A 26,454-nucleotide genomic window follows, 5' to 3' on the forward strand; every position below is an offset into this window, starting at 1 on the left:
AATGTATTATAGACTACGTTTGTGAGTACTTTATTATGCTTCGATATAACGTACAATTTTGGAAGTGAAATGTACGTTATATCGAAGTTTACTTGTATCAAGAAAAATTATCAAAAAAAAAAAATTAATTCATCAAAAATTTTAGTACTAAAGGAAACTTATCCCTTTTGTTTTATATTAGGCTCATTAGCATTTTAGCTGTAACAGAGCCGAATTTCGATCGTGTACATGTCACATGTTTATCATATCTATAAATAATGGCAACATTACACAGTTGCCATTTTTAGGCGTGAGAGAAATCCTTCTATACTATATGGTACATTACATAATAGCCATTTAGGCGTAAGAGTATTCTTTCTGTCCTTCCATTATCCAGTTAGACAACCAGACAGCGGATACAGCTGATATGATCATTATTGTGTTATTCACAGCCCAACAGCCCGATGTTTTTCTTGTTGCAAGCAGAGCTTGCATATGGATAGAGAGAGGCCAGGTCTCCGACACTGAATCGATCTCCATCGCTGATGATTTTATTGCGTGGACGTAGTAATTATGTAACAACACAAAGATAATGAGGGCCCTGAGTTTTGAACTCCCGAACGATCGCTTACTAAGCGAACGCGCAACCGATGTGGCTACGAAGACCCCCATTGTGAAGTTTCTGAACATTTTCCTTTTTAAAGTTGTTGTCTATTTTTATCCCCAAAAATTCATAATGAGATTGTTGTTTCAATAAACCAAATTTACCCCTTTTCAATTGCTCTACGATTCGCTCGGGAGCTCTCAATTGCTATCTCTATTACTTTCGCAGCAGTTTCTCGAATAATTTGAGAAAAACTTGAGTTTTACAATACTGTGTCCGCGTGGACAGTTGATGAAAAGTATTGATATTGAATTGGAATAGAAGCGATAATAAGAGCCTAAAAGCGAATAATACAGTGATAGACATTCGTTTAGCCGCACTTGAAAAAAACTTGAAACACTTACAAAACAATTAGGAATGTTCTTTTTATCGGGATACTTATTTGCTGTAGTGATAGTATGTTCAAGTCACTTTAATTGAAAGGGGCTTCACAATCACACACACACAAACACAAGGCGGCATCGGTTGATATAAACATTCAAACGTCTTTTTTTCCCGAGACATTCATTTAGCCGCAGGGCACAAAAATCGAGTTTTCGCATAATCACCATGCCTTTATCTGTGTTTTTTTTTTAAAATGCTTGGAAATGTTCAATTTACAAGATAAATATTAGATGTGCAAAGTAAGAAGTTGGTCAGATTAGTGATTTACGTAGAATTTGAAGGAATGGCGAAAGGTATTCTATTGTTGGAAGAGGGGCGGAAAATAATAAAGATATTCAGTGAACAAAAGTTTTCTAATCGCTCGATCGTAACAAAAGTTGGTCTATCTGAGAAAGTGGTATACGGAATTTCTTTAAATAGTGCCAGAAATATGATATATAACGACCAACAAATGGGAACACCAAAGTTACTTTGCGTCTCAAAGGTCGAATAAGACACGAAGCAACCAGGAAACGATGTCCTGCTCATACATTAAGGCAGAATCGGTTGTTCCAGTAACGAAGAGACATATTGCGCGCATCTTGAATGAGTCACCAAACATCATGTGGAAGAAACTTCAAGGGAAGCCGAAACTGACCGCCAGCCATTAGCAGAACCATCTCATTTTCGCCCGACAATAGATGGAATGGAAACTAGAATGGAAAAATGTTGTATTTTCCGGCGAAAAAAGTTCAATTTGGATGGTCCAGACTGTTACAGTTGCTATTGGTACAATTTAAGTCATCGGCATGTCGTGAGTTCGAAGCGAAACTTTGGGGTCGAAAGTTTGACAGTGTGGGGAGCCGTTTCCTATCACAGCAAGCTTCTCATTTGTTTCATTTTCACCCAAATGAACTCCGAAAAGTATCTTCAATAACTCGAGGACGTTTTGATTGGCCATATTGAGAATAACGCTACCGAGGATGTTGTTTTTTCAGCAGGATTATGCATATATCCACGATTCCAAGCAATCGAAGGCATGGTTTGCCAAGAGGGACATTCAGCTTCTTGAATGATCTGCTGCCAGTCGATTGCAAACCCATAGAGCCTATGGAGAATCTTGACCGAGATGGTCTATGCAAACGGATTACAATTTGACAACATTTCCAGTCTCAAGGCAGTAATTCAGGAATGCTAGGCTATAATCAATATGGCAACACTTGAAAAGCTGTCTGACTCGATGCCAAATCGCGTTTTCAAAGTAATCCGAAATGGAGGTGGACATACTAAATATTAGCTACCGATTGGACTCGAAATTTGCCGCACAAATTTTTTTTATTGAAACTTTAGGATGCGGCTAAACGAATGTCCACCCTGATTCCACATATTTGAATTACTTAGAGAACAAAAAGTGAATCTATACTTTTTTTTAGAATGAATTCGATGAAAATAAACAATAATCGTCTCTTATGAGCAAAATTGTACAAATAATTGACTTATTTTTGAAAATATTGAGGAAAAATAGGGTGCGGCTAAACGAATGTCTACCACTGCAGAGCAGCTTGAGAGCATTCATTTGGATGATCAAAACAACAGACCAAGTAATAATTTTTTTTAGGAAAAAATAAAGAATAACTCTAATTTTAGAACATTTAAAAATTGAATGTTAACTATACTTATTATTATTTCTGCCACAATTATTATTATAATAATTATTAATTCTGCCATGTACTGTGCTTGTATATTGTTGATTAAAGCGCTGGTATTTTTGTGCGTAGCCAATGCCTCAATGACGTTTTTAGAAATTTTAAAAACTGCCAAATGGCGGCTAAATGATTTTTAAAATCTTTTTTTCTAAACCCATAAAATCAGTAAAAAAACAAAACATCGCTTCTCGATAGTTAATCAATTTTTACATGCTGAAAACCTATTCCAGTCAAATCGGTCGAATAGATCCTGAAATAAACCTGCCGCCAGGTGGGAAAATAAGTTTGTGATTTGTGGCTTTTTATATCTCATTAGCTGACCCGGCAAACTTCGTCCCGCCCAAAATTTATTTTTTCGTTATCACATCCACGTTTCCTTACTACGCGCTCGTTCATGGGTCCAATCGCAGAACTGTTCATCGATTGATCTTCTAATCTACCCTCTAAAATTACCTTTCACTCTAAAATTTATAGTACCATCAGTTTATTTTCAGACACAATTCTCGTTCAAGATTTTTCAACGACTTGCAAATAACATGTTTCACCGTTACATGGAATAAATGTTTGATACAGAAAATATGATAGAATAAAGACAGCCCTAAATCGAACAATTCCTTACTCGAGTTTTGCTCTCATCAACACATTCAGTGATCCATTTTTATTTATATAGATAGAAGACGATATAGGAATGCAATGCAATCACAATAAAATCCATTTACACTTTCGAACGAATATCGGTTTCGTTAGCGCAAACATCAAATGAACTAACAACGCTTGTCAATATGTAATTGTAGAATATATGCGAATTGAATTTTTCAAATTTTTCCATTTTCCTTCAAAGTTTTCCGAAAATTTTCAATTGTTTTGTTGAAATATATGTATTATTTTTATGGGACCCACTCTCCATTCCAGAGGATGGAGGGTTGTTATACTATCATATAAACATTTCTCGTACCCAAGAACCCTCACATCCCAAATTTGGCTTCATTTGCTTGATTAGTTCTCGAGTCCCCCCCCAAGAGAGGTGGAATCTCTGTTCAACATAAAAACATTTATTGCACCCTAAACCCTCCACATGGCTAATTTGGTTTCATTTGCTTGATTGATTTTCGAGTAATGCAAAAATTTGTGTTTCATTTGTATGGTAGCCCCCCTTAGAGAGGGGAGAGGAGTATCTGTTCACCATAGAAACATTTACTGCACCCCAAAACCCCCATACGCCTTATTTGATTTCGTTTGCTTGATTATTTTCGAGTAATGCAGTTGTATGGCAGCCCCCCTAAGAGAAAGGGGTGAAGTATCTATTCACCATAGAAACGTTTCTTGCCCCCTAAAACCTCCACATGCCAAATTTGGTTTCATTTTCTTGATTAATTTTCGAGTAATGCAGAAATTTGTGTTTCATCTGTATGGCAGCTCCCCCTTAGAGAGAGGGGAGGGGTCTCAAACTATCAAGAAAACCTTCCCCGGCCCCAAAAACCCCTACATACCAATTTTCATGTCGATCGGTTCGGTAGTTTCCGAGTCCATAAGAATCAGACAGATGGACAGACAGAAATCCATTTTTATATACATAAAAAATTAGCTGACCCGGGAAACTTAGTTCCGCCCGAACTTTTGTTTTTTGTTATTGTTATTTTGTTTGTGATACCTTCAAACATTCATGTTTTCTTACTAAGCGCAAGTTCATGAGTCCAATCGCAGAACTGTTCATTGATTGATCTTTTAATCGACCCCGTTGAATTTACCTTTTACTAAAAAAAATCTAGAACTTCTACCAAAACTCATCATTATAATACAGTCAACTCTCCCTAACTCGATATCCAAAGGGACCATCGAGTTAGGGAGGTATCGAGACACAGAATTTTTTTTCCTAATTTTTTTATATCTTAAATTGTCATATATTAGGGTAAGTGTCCCAATTATGGTATTAATTTGAATTTTTGATTCATTCCCTTTAAGTGAAAAAACACCTTTCTCATATAAAAAAAATATTTTTTCCAGAATCTTTCAGGAGGTGATAGACGGTTATATTTCACGAAAAAAAATCCTTCTACGCATTGTTAGAATTCCAACGATGACAGACTTATAGAACTTTTTCTTTGTTTCGGATTCTGTTGGCTCAAACTGACTCTACTTTTCAATGTATGCTACGTAATCCGATTTTGTTGCTTTCATTTGAAAGATGAGAAAATTTAGTACAGGATATAGTAGTGGAACATCTAAATTAGTGGATTAAAATAACATTTTTGAAGTGGAAAATTTAAAAGTTTTTTTTATTTGTAATTATTAATTTTATCCTAAAAATTCATACTAAACTTGATTGTTTCTATCAATTAAATTAAAGCTCTCTAACCTCTCTACAATTTGTTCTTTGACGCCCAACTTCTATCTCTCTTAATTTCGCTGCAATATCGATATAAACAATTCCTGGTGAAGATTCAATCAAAATCTTCAAAAATCGCGATTTTTAACCCACTGTACTTATAAAAGCCACTTAAATTTCACCTTAATGCTGAAAGGTTAATTTTTTTTCTTGAAATTATTCATATTTGAATTATAAAAAAAAACTTTTTTTTTCAAACTGTATACAATCGAGTCCTAAATTTTACATAGTCGAATCATATATAATCGAGTTTGTATATAATCGAGTCCGACTTGCACAAGGCACTAGGTTAACAAAGAAAATATTGATTAAGTATGTTACTCAAACTGAATTGTAACGATCACGCAGGAACTGTTCAATCACAAAGAAATGTTCGAATAGTTTCACAGGAACATTTTCAGTTGATTTCAATATTCCGGACATATTCTTCAGGTTTGATTTAACGTTCGAATTAACATCTCAATAGAACTACTACCTTCAGCGTTTTTCTCTGGTTTTTCAACACTTTCTAGTATATCGGTATCTGGCATCAGATCACAGCAAATCACGTTTTGGTCCTTTTTGCACTAATTATTAAAAGACATTGAGCAATCGAACGATATTGTACCGTCGACATCGCTCACGACACATTAATTATGCCAGCGGAATATCACTCCCGTCCATGTTGGTTGTGCTTTAAAGTTAGGATTTCCCAGTTTCTGGACAAAGAATAGAATAGAAGAATAGAAGAATAGAAGAATAGAAGAGGGGTAAATTATTTTGTCTAGCTTGACAAGACAAAAATTCATTGACCGCTCCAGCTTCTCGATTCTGACCAACCTTATATGCTTTTGGTTTAGATACAATTTTCCATTCCGATTCCATTTTTACTTTAGTTTGAGTAGTGTTGATACCGCACTTTGTGCAATACTGAAATTATTTGCAGCTTCAGACCCCTTCCGTCCATATTTTTCGACCTGCTCGATGATGCTCAAACCTTGCGCAATGGTTAGCGTTTTGATTGTTCGCTTGAAAGGTTTCTCGTGGTTTTCCATACTTGAAAAGAAATTGTTTGATGACACGAACACTCCGTCTTCACTTTCAAGGGCAATTGAAATCTGAGGTAATAACGCACAAAAACATGTACGCGAAAATCAATCGAGTTAGGGAGGTGAAAATCCATGGAAAAATGAATCAAAAAACATCGAGTAAGAGAGGCATCGAGTTAGGGAGGTATCGTGTTATGGAGAGAAGAATGCTTGTAAAATCGAAGGTGCCATGAAATCCATCGAGTTAGGGAAAATATCGAGATACAGAACATCGAGTCAGGGAGAGTTGACTGTATCAGATTGTTTTCAGACACAATTATCGTTCAAGATTTATCAATCACTTGCGAATCACATGTTTCTCCGTTACATGGACTAAATGTTTGATACAGAAAATATGAAAGAAAAAAGACAGACCTCTTCCCTTTTCTCCCTTTAGAGGGGGTGGGCTGGCTTGGACGGTGAGGAGTGTCTATTCACCATAGAAACGTTTCGTGCCCGCTAAAATTTTCACATGCCAAATTTGGTTTCATTTGCTTGATTAATTCTCGAATAATGCAGAAATTTGTGTTTCATTCGTATGGCAGTACCCCCGTAGAGAGGGGGGTGGAGTGTCCAACCACCATAGAATCATTTATTTCACCCTAAAACCTCCAGATGCCTAATTTGGTTGCACTTGCTTGATTAATTCTCGAGTTATGTTGAAATTTGTGTTTCATTTGTATGGCAGCCCCCCTTTAGAGAGGGGGGAGGGGTCTCAAACTATCAAGAAAACCTTCCCCGGCCCCAAAAACCCCTACATATCAATTTTCATGTCGATCAGACAGAAATCCATTTTTATATATATACATAGGAGATAGAAGATAGATTGACAAAAAAGAGTGGTATAGCAAACTATCGACGTGGGTATAGTTAGCTCTTTTCTGGTAGACGATGTTAAGTATTCGAAATGCTCAGCATGAGCTTCTAGCTCATCCAATAATCTGAAAACTTAACAACTATAATAACATCTGAATAACTTAAGCATATTTTAAATCGAACTGAGCCGAAAAACCATTTAGTAGATAAGTATTAGTGATTCCACAGCAATATATTATCAAAACTCATCAAGTTTAAATCACTTGCATTCTTCATCCGAACCAAATCAGTTGCGCTCGCTCGTAACCTAATCGTAAAATACCCTAATCAATTATGACAAACAGGTCCACCGCCACATTTCCGCATCTGCATTAGCGTCTGGTAGTGTGTCGGGTGTTTGTTTTAAACCAGAATCCTGTTTCGGTGCCGTTCGGGAAAAGCCAGGTAGCCGGGCACTACACAGTATGAAACAGCAACAGCAGCAGCCATTTTATTAATAATCGGTATCCGACTGCGCCGATATTAAATTATGAGCACCCGAGGAGGAGATATTCGAGAGACAACGATCGAACGGCAGCAGCAGCAGGAGAAAACGGGTTGACGAAGGTTTTTATTCGTCAGCTAATAGTTCAATAGGCTGGGGATACTGGGATGGTGAAAGCAGGGTATGGACCCAGTAACTGGTTTAACCGTCCATTGTTCGGGCCGTTAGGGGATTTAGTTAAAGTTTGTGTTGAGGAGGGCAACACTAATTATTCATCTAAGATGGTTGGACAAAGGGGCGACAACAGGGCTCGGATTGCTAAAGTCTCAACAGTGCTTCGCTCCCGAGGACAGCACCAAAAGGCGAGAAGACATGTGACTGTCAGCCAGTGAAATGGATGTTTCACGCCCAAGAAATCGAAACAAAACAAAAATACTTTCTGCTCAATCTGTCGGTTGATTTTTTAAGAGGATTACCAACGTCTCAATCTCGTGTGTGTATGCGCAATGGACCAACTGCAAGGGCATTTCCTTCATTTTTTTTCTCTCAAACCTTTGGTGGGATGCGTGATGGGAAGACAGTGCGAAGGCGCGGGGGATGATGCTTTTGACCCTGCACAGCGTGTGGGCGTCGAAGGTGAAGGATAAGTGAGCCCCCGTTGCTCAATCGGTTGCATTTCCCCGATGAACTGCTGTCGGTTCGAATACAGAGCATTCGATGCCGCTGCTTCTACGGTAATGTTGTGCAAGGAAAAGTTCGTTCCTCGTCCGCTTCTGCTGCGATGCTCCAGAATGACGTTCGGTGATGTACATACTGAATGCGAATAACGTTAAGCTGCTTTCATAATTAAAAAAGTTAATGTTCTTTTTTTCCTAATTCATTTTTTTAATTACATAATTTGTCGTATTAAATTTAGTTTGAAATCTTCCTTGTCTGAAACTTTCCAATCCCATTCAGCTTCAAAATATTGTGTGAGGAATTTTAAAGAAGAACATTCTAGTAGCACTTTCCTATTGATGGATGGCTGGTTTGGGAAGGTACGACCTCCACGACGTCTTCACGTTCCATCTATTTCTCGAGTCACAGTCAATTAACAATTTATTATTATGTTAATCATAATGTGATTTTGTTGGGTACATACTATATCACTGACTAAGCTGTATTGGAAGAAACATATTCATAGGCAGTATCAGTCCCAATGTGTATTAGAAGATTCAATCAATTTTGGAACCTCGACGATGTTCTTCGAAGAATTCTGAAGAGTCTGTGGATGTACGGCTCCTTTATATTTAAATATCATTAATCATGATGAGTTAAGAAACATAGCGGAATTACACCGCCAACCCAAAATCTGTCCCTAATCTGTCGGTAACAGTTAAAAGAAATACTTTTATTCGCATTTTATCGAACGTTCTATATACTGTTCATGTCATGAAATGGAATCAATATCCAAACAACATATACTTTATGTTGTTTCTGATATAAACAAAACCTTGACGGATTGACGGATTTATTAAATGAAAAGTGAACTAAGAAGAAAAAAAGCCTTTGTTTTCGAAATTTTCGACTCAATGTATCTCTACGCTGAATTCTATGAACGTCTTCAAGATGTCTTAAAAAATTAAATGCCTTCACTGCAGGTCAAAGGTACAGAAATTTGTCTCTAATTGGACACACCGATGCACCACTCAGTGTCGCATTAATGGCGAATGTAATCTCTAATTGGACACATAAACAAACACAACGCAATGTGAAGAACAAGTTAAAACAGGAAAATCATTTAAAATCCAACAAATAACGATTCGAAAAGTGTGTAAAATACCTAATCTAGTAAAATGGTTGGAAAATGATTGAAAAAACTCCTAAAAATTCATCGTGTTGGTGAAACTTGCACAAAAGATGATTACAAAAATGTCCAATCTCGGTTCAAAATACCAATTATTCGTGTCGCATTACATGTCTGTCCAATTAAAGGCGAATCTCTGTATTTAAAATAATGTCATAAGCTCACATGCGGCATAATTGATTACAAAGTTAATAATAATGAAATTTTGAAGAGTCAGCTTTAGTTACACTATGCGTTACTGTTTCCTAATTTATCTTGAATGAAATATTTCAATCATCATACGAAATGAGGCCATACGCCTAAATGTATGCAAAGCCAAGTGAATGGTTCACCAGAGATGCCAGTGTGAATACGTATTAACCCTTTGTGGTCGTATTAAATTTTCATTTGGGTGTCGTACTGATCGGAATCAATTTCCCTTGAAAGAGCATATATCGCTGCATGTATCATATATGATTATCTCACTATATAAAAATGGAGTGATGTCTGTCTGTCTGTCTGATTCTTATAGACTCGGAAACTACTGAACCGATCGACATGAAAATTGGTATGTAGGGATTTTTGGGGCCGGGGAAGGTTTTCGTGATATTTTGAGACCCCTCCCCCCTCTCTAAGGGGGGCTGCCATACAAATGAAACACAAATTTCTGCATTACTCGGAAATTAACCAAGCAAAAGAAACCAAAGTTGGCATGTGAAAGTTTTAGGGTGCAATAAATGTTTCCATGATGGTTAGACAGTCCTTCCCCCACTCAAAGGGGGGGCTGCCATACAAATGAAACACAAATTTCTGCATTACTCGAGAATTAATCAAGCAAATGAAACCAAATTTGGCATGTGGAGGTTTTAGGATGCAATAAATGTTTCTATGGTGATAAGATACTCCTTCCCCCTCTCTTAGAGGGGGCTGCCATACAAATGAAACACAATTTTTTGCATTACTCGGAAATTAATCAATCAAACGAAACCAAAGTTGGCATGTGAAAGTTTTAGGGTGCAATAAATGTTTCTATGATGGTTAGACAGTCCTTCCCCCACTCAAAGGGGGGGCTGCCATACAAATGAAACACAAATTTCTGCATTACTCGAGAATTAATCAAGCAAATGAAACCAAATTTGGCATGTGGAGGTTTTAGGATGCAATAAATGTTTCTATGGTGTTAAGATACTCCTTCCCCCTCTCTTAGAGGGGGCTGCCGTACAAATGAAACACAAATTTTTGCATTACCCGAGAATTAATCAAGCAAATTAAACCAAATTAGGCATATGGAAACTTTAGGGTGCAATGAATGTTTCTATGGTGGTTAGATACCCCTCCCCCCTCTCTTAGGGGTGGCTGCCATACAAATAAAACACAAATTTCTGCATTACTCGAGAATTAATCAAGTAAATGGGCGGGACGAAGTTTGCCGGGTTAGCTAGTCTCACTATAAATAAAAACGCTAAAAATTATAGGAGGTTGTAGAGACGAATGAACTCTCAGAGTTTAAAGTCTCTCTAATTCATTACCGATTACCGATAGGAGGTTGTGTACAAGATACGACCACATTATTGACGTAGAACTACGCTGTTATTTCATATATGTCGCTTGTTTATACCTTCGGATATTATTCTATAATGCTGTGAAATTTTAGAAACAACTGCATAGTTGAATAATCTCTGAAGTGGTTTTTTCATTGTAGAATCAGTTGACGTCAGTTATTCTTGCCCTCACAGAACAATACACTAGCTGATCTTATGTCGCAATTTATTTCATGTAAATGCATTGTAAATTTACCTCGAACGCTATTCCGGTGGCCTTTTTCGGCAATTGACATAGAATTTTCGCAATTAACATAGACATAGAGAGCCATACATTGGTGGCTTGAAACTACTAGGAATATAAACACTTCTCATCATTTTGCGCTATTCTCAAAAGAAACGCTTCTGTTAATATTCTTCTTCTTCTTGGATGGCACTAACGTTCCAGTGGAACTTTTGCCTTCTCAACGTAGCATTACTTGCGTCATTTTTATTAGTAATACTTGGTTGAGATTTCTATGCCGAATAACACGCCTTAAATGCACTCTGGAGTGGCAAGCTCTGGAATACGCGTGACCACAGTGCAACCCGGAAGAATTTTCTTTAATGAAAAATCCCCCGGCCAGAACGGGAATCGAACCCGAACCCCCGGCATGATAGTGTGGGACGCTAACCACTCGGCCACGGGAGCACTTCTGTTAATATTACTGGCCTCGAAAAAAGCTGCTTATTTTCTCATGCTCGAGATAAGCACAGCTGTCACCCTTAGTGGAGGAAGTTTTGCTAGCGGCAAGCGAAACCTAATCACATACAAAATTTTAGAACGACATTTACTTTCTTCTTGGTGACTAAACAAGCAAAATAAACTCTTTTTGTGAATATCAACAACCTCGAAAACAGTAGCATTGCTTCATTATGATCAAGTTTAGCGCATTATATTTTTGACTGAGGCGTTGAAGTCACCAACTTCGCTGTTGTTCGATGTGGTGTCGCACTCGCGAAGGCTCGGTTCAGTGCGAGCGCTTTTCACTGCACCAACATCGCGTGCATCATTAGATGATGCTGGCCTCGATATTTTATTGCCCCAATGCGTCCGTTTTTTGCAGGGCTCGAGCCTGCCTTCCTCTTCTTCTTGCTCATCACACATTACGCGAAGCGTCTTATTTATGACGCGGAAAGAAAAACACACGGTACGAATAGCGCGAAAAACAAACTGAAAAAACCACACGACGATATCCATGTTGGATTACCACTGGTGGGGTCCAAACTTAGATCGAAGCGCAGCGAAAGCAAAGTGAACTGGATCGCTCAACAGTCCGATGCCGAATGAAAGTTTGCCTCAGCGAGATCCACTGTTTATACTCTAGGCAAGTGTTCCCCTTCATTCTTCTTCTTTTCCAATGCTCACGGAGACTTTAATTCCTACGATTTCCCCTTCGTTGCTCGTTATTGACAGCTCTGTTCGGGAAAGCACACAAATGGACAGAACAAATGTATAGGAAGATGGAAACGCTTAAAGTTTTCATGAATTTTAACCATTTACAAACCAGGGGATTCGAATGTATAGCATATCAAACAAATGTAAAAAATATGTAAATCGCCAAAATCCGTTCGCTGTAAAAATAGTTATTAACGTTAACTTTATTTCATAAAAACGTGACCTGTTTTCTGATTTGGCACCCTTAATGAAAGACGTAGTTCTACGTCAAAAATTTATTGCTCCCTAAAACCTCAATATGCCTAATTTGGTTTCATTTGCTTGATTAATTCTCGAGTAATGCAGAAATTCGTGTTGAATTTGTTTGGAGCCCCCCTTAGAGAGGGGGAGGGGTCTCATACTATCACGAAAACCTTCCCCGGCCCCAAAAACTCCTACATACCAATTTTAATGTTGATCGGACACTTTTTTCTAAGCCGTATGAAAATGTTAAAAACCTGGCATCTATATCTTCAAATAATTTTCAATGCGTTACTTGTCTGCCTATAAGGAAGGAAATATTTCATCAGTGTTTCCATAGAGTTGCGATTTAAGGTCAAACGCCTAAATGTATGCTACAGGAATATGATTTCAACAAGAAAACCATTGCAAAAGTGTGTGGTGTATATTATCGAAAAAGTGACTCAACGGACGAATTGATTGAACCGTCGTATATGCCAGATATAATTGAATTTAAGTATAAAATTTAATATTTGAAACAAAAAGCTGGAAGGATTGTGATATTTGTTCGATAGCAAAGTCCTCCGCGTAAACAGTGTCTGTTTATATTATTCTATTAGTAATAATCTCACAATTGGTTCTAGATTTTGGTCTATATCGCACCATGGTTTTTTTTTCTACTATTTCCCGCAACTGTTCTCGCCCACAATTTTCGCCTCGCAAAAACCAACAGCAACTGCTAACCGTCTATCAGTGTCATCCGGGAAACGATTTACGCTTTCGAAGTAATCTATTTTCTCTCATGTTCAATTGGCAGTGCTTACAGCTTCTAGCTTTGGTTGGTAATTTCTGATTCGCGGTTTCCTCTTGGATTTTCATAGTTATTATTTGTGTTTCGCAATATTATCTCAAGCTGCTTTCATTGTATTTTCATCTTCTTTTTCTGTCTAATCTCTTTAGGGTTTCGATACAATACGATTAGTCGATAATTGATATTTGTTATCAAATGGTTAGATGAGTGCCAAGTAGTTTTTAGAGTATGTGTGTTTGTGTATGTGTGTGTGTGTGTTGTGAAATATTCGATTTTCATGCATTATATATTCTAAACTTTCATCCAAATAAAACTTTGAATATTGCGCTGTTCTCTTTTCTGATCTTAAACTTTGTTTTTTTTATATTTTCTAATAAATACTCTAGTTTGAACGTTCACTTCAAACGCACTTGGATGAATCAATCTTCCGGTTGCGCTTCATATAATCCTTATAAAATTCAACTATACTATAATTTTGTCATAGCTTTTATTTATAGATTAATTTCTCTATACCCTTGTGTTGTTTAAAAAACCAACTTTAATCGCATTTTGTTTTTTCGTTTATCTACTCGTTATTTATAAACTCAATTTAATTCACTTTGTTTAAGGTCATCCGTGTTTCATTTATTTTGGCTTCTTTTATGTGGAATATCGTGGTTTCCCCCCCCTATTTTTGTTTTGTCTTGGCATTTGTCCAACAGTTTTTTTTTGTAGTTGTTGAATTTGATAACCCTTAAAGCTAACACTGGGAAAGCATTCACAGAGAAGAGTGCTGAAGCTGAAGCAAATGAAGAATAGACAGGGTTTCAGGAAACATCAGACATTCGCGCGAAAATTTTACAGTTATTGTCATGATACTGCAAATTGCCGTTTAAGGGTACTTGATATTTGGTCTGACAGTGAGTCAACAAGAGGTGAGTTTGGGAAAGTAGTTGAAGCAAAAGGGTCCCGCAGTGTACGGAATTGAGCCACGAATTGCCAAAGCACTTTCATTTTCATTATCCTTAATTAACCAGACACTGCGAAAGTGTTCTGCACTTCTTGGTTCTGGTAGCTCCTAGTAAAAATGGGTTCCGATGGTAAACGATGCGTTGACGATGTACTTGACTTTTATTTTAACGTTGGTATTATATTTTCTAGTTTCGAAATCACCCGTATCGATATCAGTCTGGAATGAGTTCGGTTGAAACATAAAGGCTGAAGCTACCGAACGAGGTACAGAACACTTCCAAGTGTTTTTTGGCCGCTGTTTTGAGAGACTTTTTTTAAATTTGTATTCTCGTTAGTGTTGGGTCTGTGGAATGGTTTATTTTGGTGTAGAATTCGATTTAATACTGTCGTTTCACGATACACGAATTAAGCAAATGACAGTAACGGTTGGCTAAAACGGATTCCAAATGTTTTGCCATGAGAAATAATATCAATTTTGAGCATGCATGGACTTTTTTGAAAATTTATCAATTTTCACAAGGACTTCTAAACATTGCAGTCAGTTTAAGACGATTGCCTGAAACGGTAACATAAGGTATACATCGTCTAATTTGCCACAACGATTACTCCTGTTCGATTCGATACACATTGCGCTGGTTCACATAGATTTACTGCAAATTTTAAACTCTATTCTATGTAGTCAACGGGTTTCCTAGAAGTCAATTTTCAACTATTGCCACATACAACACGTTAGCCGAAATAGTTTTTTTTAGAATACATTACATTGATATAGTTCTAGTTTCTTGCCGTTACATTTATATCCTTTCAGTACATCTAGCCTGAAAATGGGTTTTGTTTGTTTTTCCTCGCGGTAGTGTGCGTTATTTTTTACTTTTTATCATCATCAAACATTTCTATTTGACTGTGAATACGATTTATTTAGTACAACTACATTTGCTTGTTTCAGTTCGTTGAATTCAAGTTTCGCACGGTGCGATTCCCAACCATGGGCGGTCGAATTAAAAAGCATCATCGATGCTTTGGGTCCCAAAAAACAACCAACGCGCGTATAAAATTTTACCGACGCTGCTAAAAAAATGTTGAGCATCAGCTTTAAACCTAAATACTCACACAAATGGCTTCTTGTTTTTTATGTGCTCCTTCTAACTTTCAACACTCTGCCACACCATAAATCGGTGGCTAGCCTCTGTCATCATGCACAGCATCCGTTCGTTCGTTCGTTCGCTCCAAAAGGATGGGTGCACCTAAATGCACCGTTTCACAATGATTTTCCCCGCTATGCTATTGTTGTGAAAATGCGTAGAGTCGGTGCGCCGGCTGTGGATAGTGTAGAGGTTTCAGAGAGGGAAGAGGAAGAATTGTAATAGCGTTCGACTTGTACTGCCACCACTGATCGAGTGAAACGAATCAAGGACGAGACGCGTGGGTGTTGGTGTGCATTCGAGAAACGTCGGAAGTGAAAAGAGGAAATGAATGAAGATGGTTTTTCTGCGCCTAAATGTGTACTATACGAGCTGCTCGTATCGTTTCAACGTATTTCAGCCGGCCTTCATCCAGCGGTCTATCGAGTATTCCAGAGCGGTCACCCAGCTGTGGCGCATTCGAAGGACGGATTGATGGCGTGAAAGAAAAAGAGAAGAGAAAAGAGAAGGTTAGTTTTTCAATTCCCAATCCCTGGAAGGAAATAGTCGATTAGTTAGCTGAAGCAATGACTGTCGACTGATTTCATTGCTTTAGATACATACAATTGAGAGTGTCATTCAAGTGAGATTTTCATACAGTTATCTAAGTGGTCCATTTTAAAATAACGAGACTATTTTTGTTTATATTGAGAATGAGCAGAGTGTACTTGAGGAAATAAAATTCTAATTTATTATATATTATATTATGTTAGTGAACTAGTACTCGAAGGTATCACCAGAGAGATACCAACTTATCTGACAAAAACTAGACTTGCCAGATTTTTCTGAAATGTACCTGATTTTTGTTCTTTTTACTTTATCGGAAAAAAATATCCGTGATGAATATACTGGTTTCCATGTCAAAGTTTTTTTAAGTTGGAAATGAGAATTGTCGCAATAGCTCTCCACTTCTATAAAGCTTACATTAATTTAAATTTTCTTGATACGAAGCTATACTTTACTTTTCTTTATCTCTATACTCAAATGTTTCGAGGCTTTTCGAAACAGCGCTAGAAAATTTCATGACATCAAATTATCCGACGAATTTATGAAATTATATCGAGATTAACTTTGAGGAACAACATTGCTTTATTGAGGATAATGTGTATGTAGATGTAATCCCAGAGTTATTGATGTAGGAGAACGTTTCAGATTGTAACATTACTCGAGAGAAAATTTTTGAATTCTGGGACTATGGTAAATATATCTATATCCGAATCAAATAACATGAAAATTAGGAAAATTAAACAAGCTGATATGCTTTCCTAATTTGTTGAACAAAGATTCATTTCAAAGCATGGACGATGAATTCAGAAAAAAATTCTCTGAATTTCTCTGATTTTTCTGCAATTGACTTTAGGTTAGGTTTTTGGGAAAAAATATAAACGATCAAAAGATCAGGTGAAACACTAGCTTCTCCACTTACGGAATGGGCTTAAACCATGATTATTAGTTCTTTTACATTCCTCAGCATTTGGTAGAACGATTTTATTAAATTATCTTAATAAAACAAAGATTAGGAACAGACTAAGAAAGGAAATAATGGATGGAATTTTACCCACTAAGAATTATGTAGAGCTAAATAGAAAAAAAATAAAAGTTCCATTATATTAGGCTGTCAAAAAAGTCCTGTGGTATTTCCGCGAGGTGTCGTTGTAAGCGCGTAGTTCTAGTTATATTCATTGTATCGAGTCATACTATAGCTTGGAAAGGTATTTTTGCGCGCTATAATATAGTCCTTGACAGTGTTTTGTTTGGTTAAGTCGTTCGTGAGTTATAGTGTCGCAAATATGGAGCAAACTAAAGAGAAAATCCGACATATTTTACAGTACTACTATGATAAAGGCAAAAATGCATCTCAAGCTGCAAAAAAAAAAAAAATGTGCAGTTTATGGACCCGATACAGTTTCCATTTCCACCGCACAACGATGGTTTCAACGTTTTCGTTCTGGTGCAGAGGTCGTCGAAGATGCGCCACGCTCCGGAAGGCCTGTCGTCGAAAATTGCGACAAAATCGCTGAATTAGCCGAGAAAGACCGGCATAGTAGCAGCCGTAGCATCGGCCAAGAGCTGGAGATAAGTCATCAAACCGTTATTAACCATTTGAAGAAGCTTGGATTCACAAAGAAGCTCGATGTATGGGTGCCAAACACGTTGACGCAAAAAAACATCTTTGACCGTATCGACGCATGTGAATCGCTGCTGAATCGCAACAAAATCGACCCGTTTCTGAAGCGGATGGTGACTGGCGATGAAAAGTGGGTCACTTACGACAACGTGAAGCGCAAACGGTCGTGGTCGAAGGCCGCTGAAGCGGCTCAGACGGTGGCCAAGCCCTCATTAACGGCCAGGAAGGTTCTGCTGTGTGTTTGGTGGGATTGTCAAGGAATAATCTATTATGAGCTACTTCCCTATGGCCAAACGCTCAATTCGGACCTGTACTGCCAACAACTGGACCGCTTGAAGGTAGCACTCATGAAGAAGAGGCCATCTTTGATAAACAGAGGCCGCATTGTCTTCCATCAGGACAACGCCAGGCCACACATTTCTTTGGTGACGCGCCAGAAGCTCCGGGAGCTCGGATGGGAGGTTCTTTTGCATCCGCCGTATAGTCCGGACCTTGCACCAAGTGACTACCACCTGTTTTTGTCCATGGCGAACGAGCTAGGTAGTCAGAAGTTAGCCACAAAAGAGGCCTGTGAAAATTGGCTATCCGAGTTTTTTGCCAATAAGGAAGCGAGTTTCTATAACAGGGGTATTATGAAGTTGGCATCTCGTTGGGAACAAGTCATCGAACAAAACGGCGCATATTTGACTTAAAACAGATGATTGTAACTAATTTTATGAACAAATGAAAATTCAAAAAAAATACCGCAGGACTTTTTTGACAGCCTAATATATTTGTAGCAAACAACATCCGATTGCAACAAATCGATGTATAAGACTTGTTTGAACCACGCTGAAATCTAATAGACTGTAGAAAATTCCGTTGTTCACCAATTGAGGGCCTTAGAATGCAAGGAGTGTAAGTGACTTGATCGATTTCTCTTTATAAACTTAAATTGGAACCTTTTTGTAGTTGAGTTATTAACTCAACTACAAAAAAGTTCCAATTTAAGTTCGCTATAGAATCCGATAGATGAGGTTCAGACCTATCTTCCACATTGTTAAATACAACTGGGAATGTATTTGCAGCTAAGTTATGACCAGAAGAGAGAGAGTCGATGTAGAGAAATCGATCAAATCACTTACACCCCTTTCATTCTAAGCCCCTCAATTAACAGTCTAGGCAGGCGTAATAAAAAACGTCAATTATTGAAGTATTTTTTTCTCCGTAGCATCCATTTCCAATTTATTTTTTATATTAAACTAAGATTTCCGTTGAACTGATGGTAAAATTACTGTTCGGATTACGGAAAGAAATTCCTTGAATCAACTTCGCAGTTTGTAGATCAAAGCTACAAATATAATTATTTTAGATATAGAATTATATTAGATAAATTCATTTTTCTTATTTGTTACTCTTTTATAATAAGTTTTCCTTCCTCTTTCAATGAATGTTCCAGGTGTATGACACGATTATAGCTATCTCACTCTACCTACCGTCACCGCCTATCTCACTATCCCTCTGCTGCCAAAGTTCATCATCGACATCACGATATGTCAGATGGTGGTAAATTGGTAATTCGCGATGACGTCGACGTCTGGTGGCGACTTCAAGTTAGAGCCATAATTTGGGTCCCAAAATCGTTAGTGTAATCTCTACCAGATTAGAAGACACGGAGCCGGTTTTCAAATTTTAAAATTTGAATGAAAATTTTCACATTATGTTGTTTAATTATTAGAAACACGTATTTCTGACTTTCATTTAACCATATGGTCATACAATTCCAACATTGTTGCTGATTTTTTTTCTTTATAATATAAAATTGTCTTCATAAACAATTTTCGTATGATACTTTTTTCCCACCTGCAAACAAAAATGTTTTTATTTAAACAGAATACTAATTTTATATGGAAAAGCTAATTTTCATTCATAATTTTAATTTTGAAAACGTTCATTCCGACTGAAAATCAGCTATTCTTTGACGCTCCCCTAAACTAGTAAACGAAGCTCACTGCCGTCAACGCGGATCGCTGTTTTTAAGAAAACAAATACTTCTGACGTTTGAAATGTTGGCACCAAAAACATGACGGGTGCCATACGGCTGGAATGTTCTTTTTCAGAAACTGCCTTTTTCTGTAATTTCAACCCACGAAATTACAGGAAAAAGCAGTTTCTGAAAAAGAACTGTTCGATTTAATCCGTTTTGTGTCCAGTGTTTATCATTTTAATTAGATAAAATATTCAAGTTGTGTATATAATTACTCATGGCTATAGCTCAATAAATTCGCTTGTAAATATTATTTTAGCTAGTATAATAAATTTAGGAATAATTGTCTATCATCTCGTAACTCGTGTTTTTAACTCGTACTTTTCACCATAATGTTTCAATGTTTTCTACTTATTTGACAACTTGCTAGTCCGAGAGTCAGTCGTAGCTCGTTTTTTGACTCGCCCACTATTTGACGTCTAAGAACCTCTGTTTTCCGAGAGGGCTAATCGTGTTCCCTGCGGTGATGTTTGTAACAATTACATTGAATTAATTTAGAGACATTTAATTAGTTCAGGTAAACACCACAGGCGAAGGCGTATAGGCAATGGCTGTTTAAACCCGTGCCGAAGAAGGTAAAATAAGTCCTAGTGTAAAGTTACCAGATGGTCAGAGGTCTAACGCGGGACACATAAAAAAAACTTTATGTATATACGTTATGTTGACATAAGTCATAGTTTAGCGATTTATTCATGAAATTTTTAACATGTGTCCTTGCAATTAAACCTGATCTGTATTATTTCTTTCAACGTATCGACTCATAGTTGTAATTTTTCGGTGGTACAAATTTTGTTTACGCCTAAGAAAAATTCGCTCAGTCAGAGCATTTAAGCCTGGCAAGCACGATACGAATTCTACCATTTTCTTCAAATTACCGGATGGAATATTTGAAAATTCGAAGCCATTTTTCAACAATTGTGTGTTAACGTAGGGGAAGTGGGGGCAAAGTGGTCACCCTAAGGATTATGCCCATTTCCTGCGCCCACATACTGCTTCTTTCCCCGTTGTTGGAAGTATATGGTAGTTCAACTTATTGTTGTTTAAGATAGCAAGCGATTTTTACTATAAAAATTTAAAATAGTACATTTTTCGTCATTAGGAAAAAAGTTGAAAAATCGAACTTTTTTTTGACCAGGGGGTAAAGTGATCACCTGTTGGGGGCAAAATGGTCACTCGTATATATCATGCTAAAGGGATAGAGTAATGTGTTTTTCGTCCAAATTTGTTTAAATCATTATTGAAATAGTACGAACATGTATAAAGTAAGCTTGGCCTATTCACCTAGAGTTGTAATTTAAATTTTCTTATACATTTCTTGGCATATTTTTCCTGGGTCAAAGCCACAAAAGGGACCCCTTTAAGAGCAGAATGTGATAATTCAGATTCAGTTAACAGAATATTGTAAGTCATTATCCACCACTCTCTACTTTGCCCCCAAACATCAAAGTAATTTCTATGTGAGTTAATAACTAATATTGAACAAAATACCTGTTCATCTCTCCTAGAATCTCCTCTCCTAGAACTGTTGCGGCAATGGAACAGAAGTGCTGGGAGCACTGCGTGCAGCCCCATCACTTTCTTGCTGGGCTCATCGGTGACAGCTACATGCTGTCACACGATAGACGTCAGAAGCTAAACCGGAAGCCGAGTCAGTAGTGCTCGACTATTCAGATATTTGCCTATTGTATTATGTATAATGCGTGTTTTTAGTAAAGAGTTAGTACGTTTACGATCACGTTTTTTTTATTTCCTCTCGATGTGATTATATCACGGCCACCTCACATAACGTGACGTAACAGTGACGACTCGGATGCGCGAATTTTATGTCGTTTTCGCGGAGTAATAAGTGAAAAACCGAAAAGTCGCGCCACCCACGCGGAAGAAGCGCAAGCTTCCATCATCTTCTGAAAACGATTTCGAGATGTCGAATGAGAACATTCAGCAGCCGTCGTCAATGTCCACTGACACGCTCATCCTCCAAGTGCTGAGACAGCTTCAACAGCAGCAGCTTGTTACGAACGAGCTCCTCCGCAGCCAGCAGCAGTCCAACGAGCAACAGCGCGTGTTCATCCAGCAACAGCGAATTCCGAGGCGATTCTTGACTCGTTGGCATCGAATGTGAAAAAGTTTCGGTATGACGCCGAGAACAATGTAACTTTTCCGTCATGGTTTTCGTGGTACGAAGAGCTGTTTGCTAATGATGCTGCACGACTTGATGACCCAGCAATGGTTAGGTTGCTGATGCGAAAACTAGGTATCACAGAACACGAGCGCTACAGCAGTTATATTCTGCCGAAAACCTCGAAGGATTTTACCTTCCACGAAACTGTCACTAAGTTAAAAGGACTGTTTAGAGCAGCTGAAAAACGCATGGAGGTACCATTCCCATGAACGTTTTCTGCCGCCAAGTAAACAACTTCTCTTCGTCCATGGTTAAGCGACTCAAAGCTGCTTACCCACAAGTTTTCAGTAGCACTCTTGGTTGGAGCACCAGAGCAACAGTAAAGTTAGACCTCAAGCCAGGACAACGACCAGTTTTTCGTCCTCAAAGCCCTGTTGCTTACGCCATGCTTCAAACCGTCGATGAAGAACTGGACCGTCTCGAGCGTTTATAGATCATACGGAAGGCAAGCGGCACAATAAGGATTTGCGGTGATTATTCGACAGGTTCGAATGATGCCCTTCAGCCGCATCAATATCCGTTGGCGTTACCCAAAGACATTTTTGTCAATAGTCGTCATAGTCATAGTCATTGTCATAGTCGACATGTCGGAGTGATACCTCAGCGTCAGCGTCAGCGAATCAACGAATATGCTCCTCGCTATCAACGCCCACCGGGGCCTCTATAAAGTGAATCGTCTGGCACCTGGAGTAAAAGCTACACCGGGAGCGTTTCAACAACTCGTCGACACCATGTTGACGGGATTAAAGAACACTTGCGGTTATATTGATTATGTAATCGTGGGTGGAGAAACTGGGGGAGAACATTGGCAGAACTTAAACGCGCTTTTCCAACGACTGAAAGAGTTCGGGTCCACGGTCAGTATGGAAAAGTGTTCGTTTGGTCGCAAGCACATAAAGTACCTTGCACATGTGATTGATCAAAACGAAATTCGTCCCGATCCAGAGAAGATAGAGGCAATCAGGTTAATGCCGGCACACAAGGATGTGTCGGAAGTTCGGTCGTTTCTCGAAGCCGTAAACTTTTACGGGAAATTTGTGCCGAATATGCGTGCCCTGCGTAGCCCTATGAATGATCTGCTGAAAGCGAGAGCCAAATTTGTCTGGACGCCACAGTGTCAGCGAGCATTCGACGAATTCAAAACCACCCTTTCGTCGGACCTGCTCTTTACCCATTATAATCCAAAAATGGGCATCATCATTTCAGCCGATGCTTCATCTGTCGGTTTGGGAGCAACCATCAGCCATCGCTTTCCTGATGGATCAATTAAAGTAGTTCAACACGCGTCGAGTGCCTTGGCACCCGCCGAGCGCAATTACAGCCAGACCGATCGGGAAGGAATGCCCATCATATATGCGGTAACAAGATTTCACCGCATGGTTTATGGTCGCAAGTTCCTGCTTCAAACTGATCATCAGCCATTACTGCGCATTTTCGGTAGCAAAAAGGGCATCCCGGTCTACACCGCTAACCGTTTGCAACGCTGGGCCCTTACTTTACTATCCTACGATTTCACCATTGAATACGTGCCAACAGAAAAGTTCGGTCATGCAGACATCCTTTCCCGACTCATTAGTCGACATGCGAGACCCGATGAAGATTTCGTAATCGCTTCCGTTACGCTGGAGAGTGATATGAGGTCAGTTGTATATAATACTTTTAACGTGTTCCCCTTGAGTTTTAAAGCAGTACAACAAGATACTAAATCGGACCAGGTGCTCAAGAAAGTTTATCGGTACATCCAGGATGGCTGGCCGAATTCCCTAGCCAGTAATACTGACCGAGAATTTCTCAGTTTTTTCAAACGCCGTGAATCGCTTTCTAAAGGGTGTATCACATCAAAATGCATCACGGAAAAAACGCTGTAGAAATTTAAATTTTAGGAATTATATCTTCAGCTTTCGCTTACAATCAGATAAGAGTGTATATATCACGTTGGCCATGGTTCACTGTCAATTTTTCGTAAATTTGGAAAAATGTCGTCGAATGAAAAAGAGCGTCGTGAATTAATCCTGTGCACTCATTTCGAGAATCCGGAGTTGTCACATCGGGACATCGGTAAGATGCTGGGAATCGTCCAATCCACGGTCAGCAGAGTACTAAAACGATACTTCGAGAACCTAACCATCGACCGGAAGGTGAAGAACGGCAAAAATGGATGCTCCGTCAGTGAAAAAGATCACAAGCGCGTAGTTAAGCAGTTTAGACGTGATCCGAAAAGTTCGGTCCGGGATGTCGTCAATAAGCTGAATTTGTCAAGTTCATTCGTCCAGCGGACCAAGCAGTAGGAGGACCTGCGTACATACAAGGTTCAGAAGGCTCCTAACCGCGACGAAAGGCAAAACATGGTGGGGAAGACGCGAGCCCGGAAGCTGTACACCGAAATGCTGACGAAGCTACATTGCCTGGTAATGGACGACGAAACCTACGTCAAAGCGGACTTTCGTCAGCTGCCGGGCCTGTTGTTCTTCTCCGCAGAGGACAAATTCAGCGTTCCGGAGGAGATTCGCAAGCAGAAACTATCCAAGTTTGCCAAAAAGTACATGGTGTGGCAAACGATCTGCTCTAGCGGAAAGCGGATCGCATCCTTCGTGATGACCGGCACGGTAAACGGGCAGGTTTACCTAAAGGAGTGCCTACAGAAGCGCTTACTACCACTATTGAAGCAGCACGAGGGCCCGACCATCTTCTGGCCGGATCTCGCTTCGTGCCACTATTCAAAGGACGTGTTGGAGTGGTACGAAGCCAACGGGGTCACCTTCGTGCCAAAGGAAATGGACCCGCCCAACGCGCCGGAGCTTCGCCCAATAGAGAAATATTGGGCGATTATGAAGCAGGCCCTCCGGAAGAACCCAAAAGTTGTCAAATCGGAGGCGGACTTCAAAAGAAAATGGATTTCTGTTCAAAAAAAACTACAACCTGACGTTGTACAGAACCTTATGGACGGGGTAAAGAGGAAGGTGCGAGCATACGGGCTTGGGCTCGAAGTATGAATAAAAAGAAAATGCCAAAAGTTGTTCAATAGCTTTTATTTTACTGTCTAAAATTTTCAAAAGGATCGGTCTACTGGGCGAATTTCTACAGCGTTTTTTCCGTGATGCAATTTGATGTGACACACCCTTTACTTGTGATTCCGTCTCCGCTACGTAAGCGATGCCTTGTGAAACTCCACAGAGGACACTCAGAGAACCAGCGGATGAAGGCTCTTTCGCGCAGCTACGTTTATTGACCGTCGCTGGACAACGAGATCGCCGATTACGTAAAGACGTGCTCACCATGTGCTACAACAGGGAAGTCAACCGCCGCAGTCACACCTGTACCGTGGCCCAAACTAACTCGCCCTTGGCAACGTGTCCATATGGACTATGCCGGCCCCATTGACGGTGATTATTATTTACTCGCCGTGGATGCTTTCTCAAAATGGCCGGAGGTTATCCGTACACGTCGCATCACGGCATCCGCAACTATCGACATCCTACGCAATATTTTTGCACGTCTAGGTATGCCGGAAACGGTTGTGTCAGACAACGGCACCCAATTCACGAGTTTGGTTCTGTTCAACAAACAGAATCGACCATGTAACCCACAATCCAATGGCCAGGTGGAACGGTTCGTCGATACATTCAAGCTGGCGATGAAGAAACTCGAAAAAGGGCGAGAGTCAACCATTGAAGCATTGGAAACGTTCTTGTTGGCTTACCGAAGCAGACCGAACCGGTCAGCACCTGAGGGTCTATCACCATCGGAAATAATGTTCGGACGGCGGATACGCACCTGTTTCGAACTTCTACGTCCGCCAACTGAATGTCCACCATCAGTAACGCCACCTGTCGACCAGAAGAAGTTCAACATAAGATCCTTCAATGTCAGTGACCCTGTCTACGTCAAGATTTATACCAAGAACGTCTGGAATTGGGTTCCCGGCAAGATAATCGAAAAAGAGCTTAGTTCGCTCACATCTAAACCAACTGAAAAGCCGATCATCATCTAGTTTTGATCATGTTCCTGAAGTAAGCACATCGCCAAGGCAGAAGCAACTTCCCTTGGATGTGCTCCTTGATGCTTGGAATATATCGCCAATCAGTGATTCAAGCAGCGAAGTAACAGCTACAACTGCGAACGCAAGCGACATGGCCCGGACTCCCTCGTTATCACCACCTGCTGGTCCGGGCATGAACGCCGATCTGTCATCCTCGTTTTCAAGCACAAAATCTTCCAGTTTCGAGTCGGCTGCTGCTAGCACACCGACCATACAACACACCATACCACGTCGGTCTTCCAGACAGCGAAGATTTTCAACCTATAATCATATCTAAAAGGCGAGATGTTGCGGCAATGACATGAGATATATATACATTTCTTTTTCTGTAGGAACATTGGACCGCTGCGACTGTTAGTTTGCACCGGACAGCGGTGACAGTTGATATGATCATTGTTGTTTTATTTATAGCACAACAGCCCAATGTTTCTTGCAGAGCAGATCAGTTGTATGGATGAATCGATCTTATTTCGACCGTGGATCGATCTCCATCGCTGATGACTATTGCGTGGACGTAGTTCTTCTTTAACAACACAAAGATGGTCAATTGAGGGCTCTGAGTTTGAACTCACGAACGATCGCTCACTCAACGAACGCGCAACCAATGTGGCTACGAAGACCCCCAGCATACCCAAATTGATGGGTTTT

At 39.3% G+C, this 26,454-nt stretch overlaps 1 protein-coding gene across 11 annotated transcripts in view; it reads right to left on the reverse strand.

The window, feature by feature from the left end:
• Positions 1 to 13,091: 13,091 nt before the first annotated feature.
• LOC129777510 (histone-lysine N-methyltransferase 2D) overlaps positions 13,092 to 26,454 on the reverse strand; it is a 578,056-nt gene continuing 564,693 nt past the window's right edge. For all 11 annotated transcript variants that reach the window (XM_055783812.1, XM_055783818.1, XM_055783817.1 and 8 more), the window contains one exon: positions 13,092 to 15,840. In XM_055783812.1, coding sequence (XP_055639787.1) covers positions 15,789 to 15,840 — 52 coding nt within the window. In that variant the 3' untranslated portion in view covers positions 13,092 to 15,788. The remainder of the gene's footprint in view (positions 15,841 to 26,454) is intronic.

This window comes from Toxorhynchites rutilus, chromosome 3, assembly GCF_029784135.1.
Source record: "Toxorhynchites rutilus septentrionalis strain SRP chromosome 3, ASM2978413v1, whole genome shotgun sequence".
Lineage (NCBI taxonomy): Eukaryota > Metazoa > Arthropoda > Insecta > Diptera > Culicidae > Toxorhynchites > Toxorhynchites rutilus.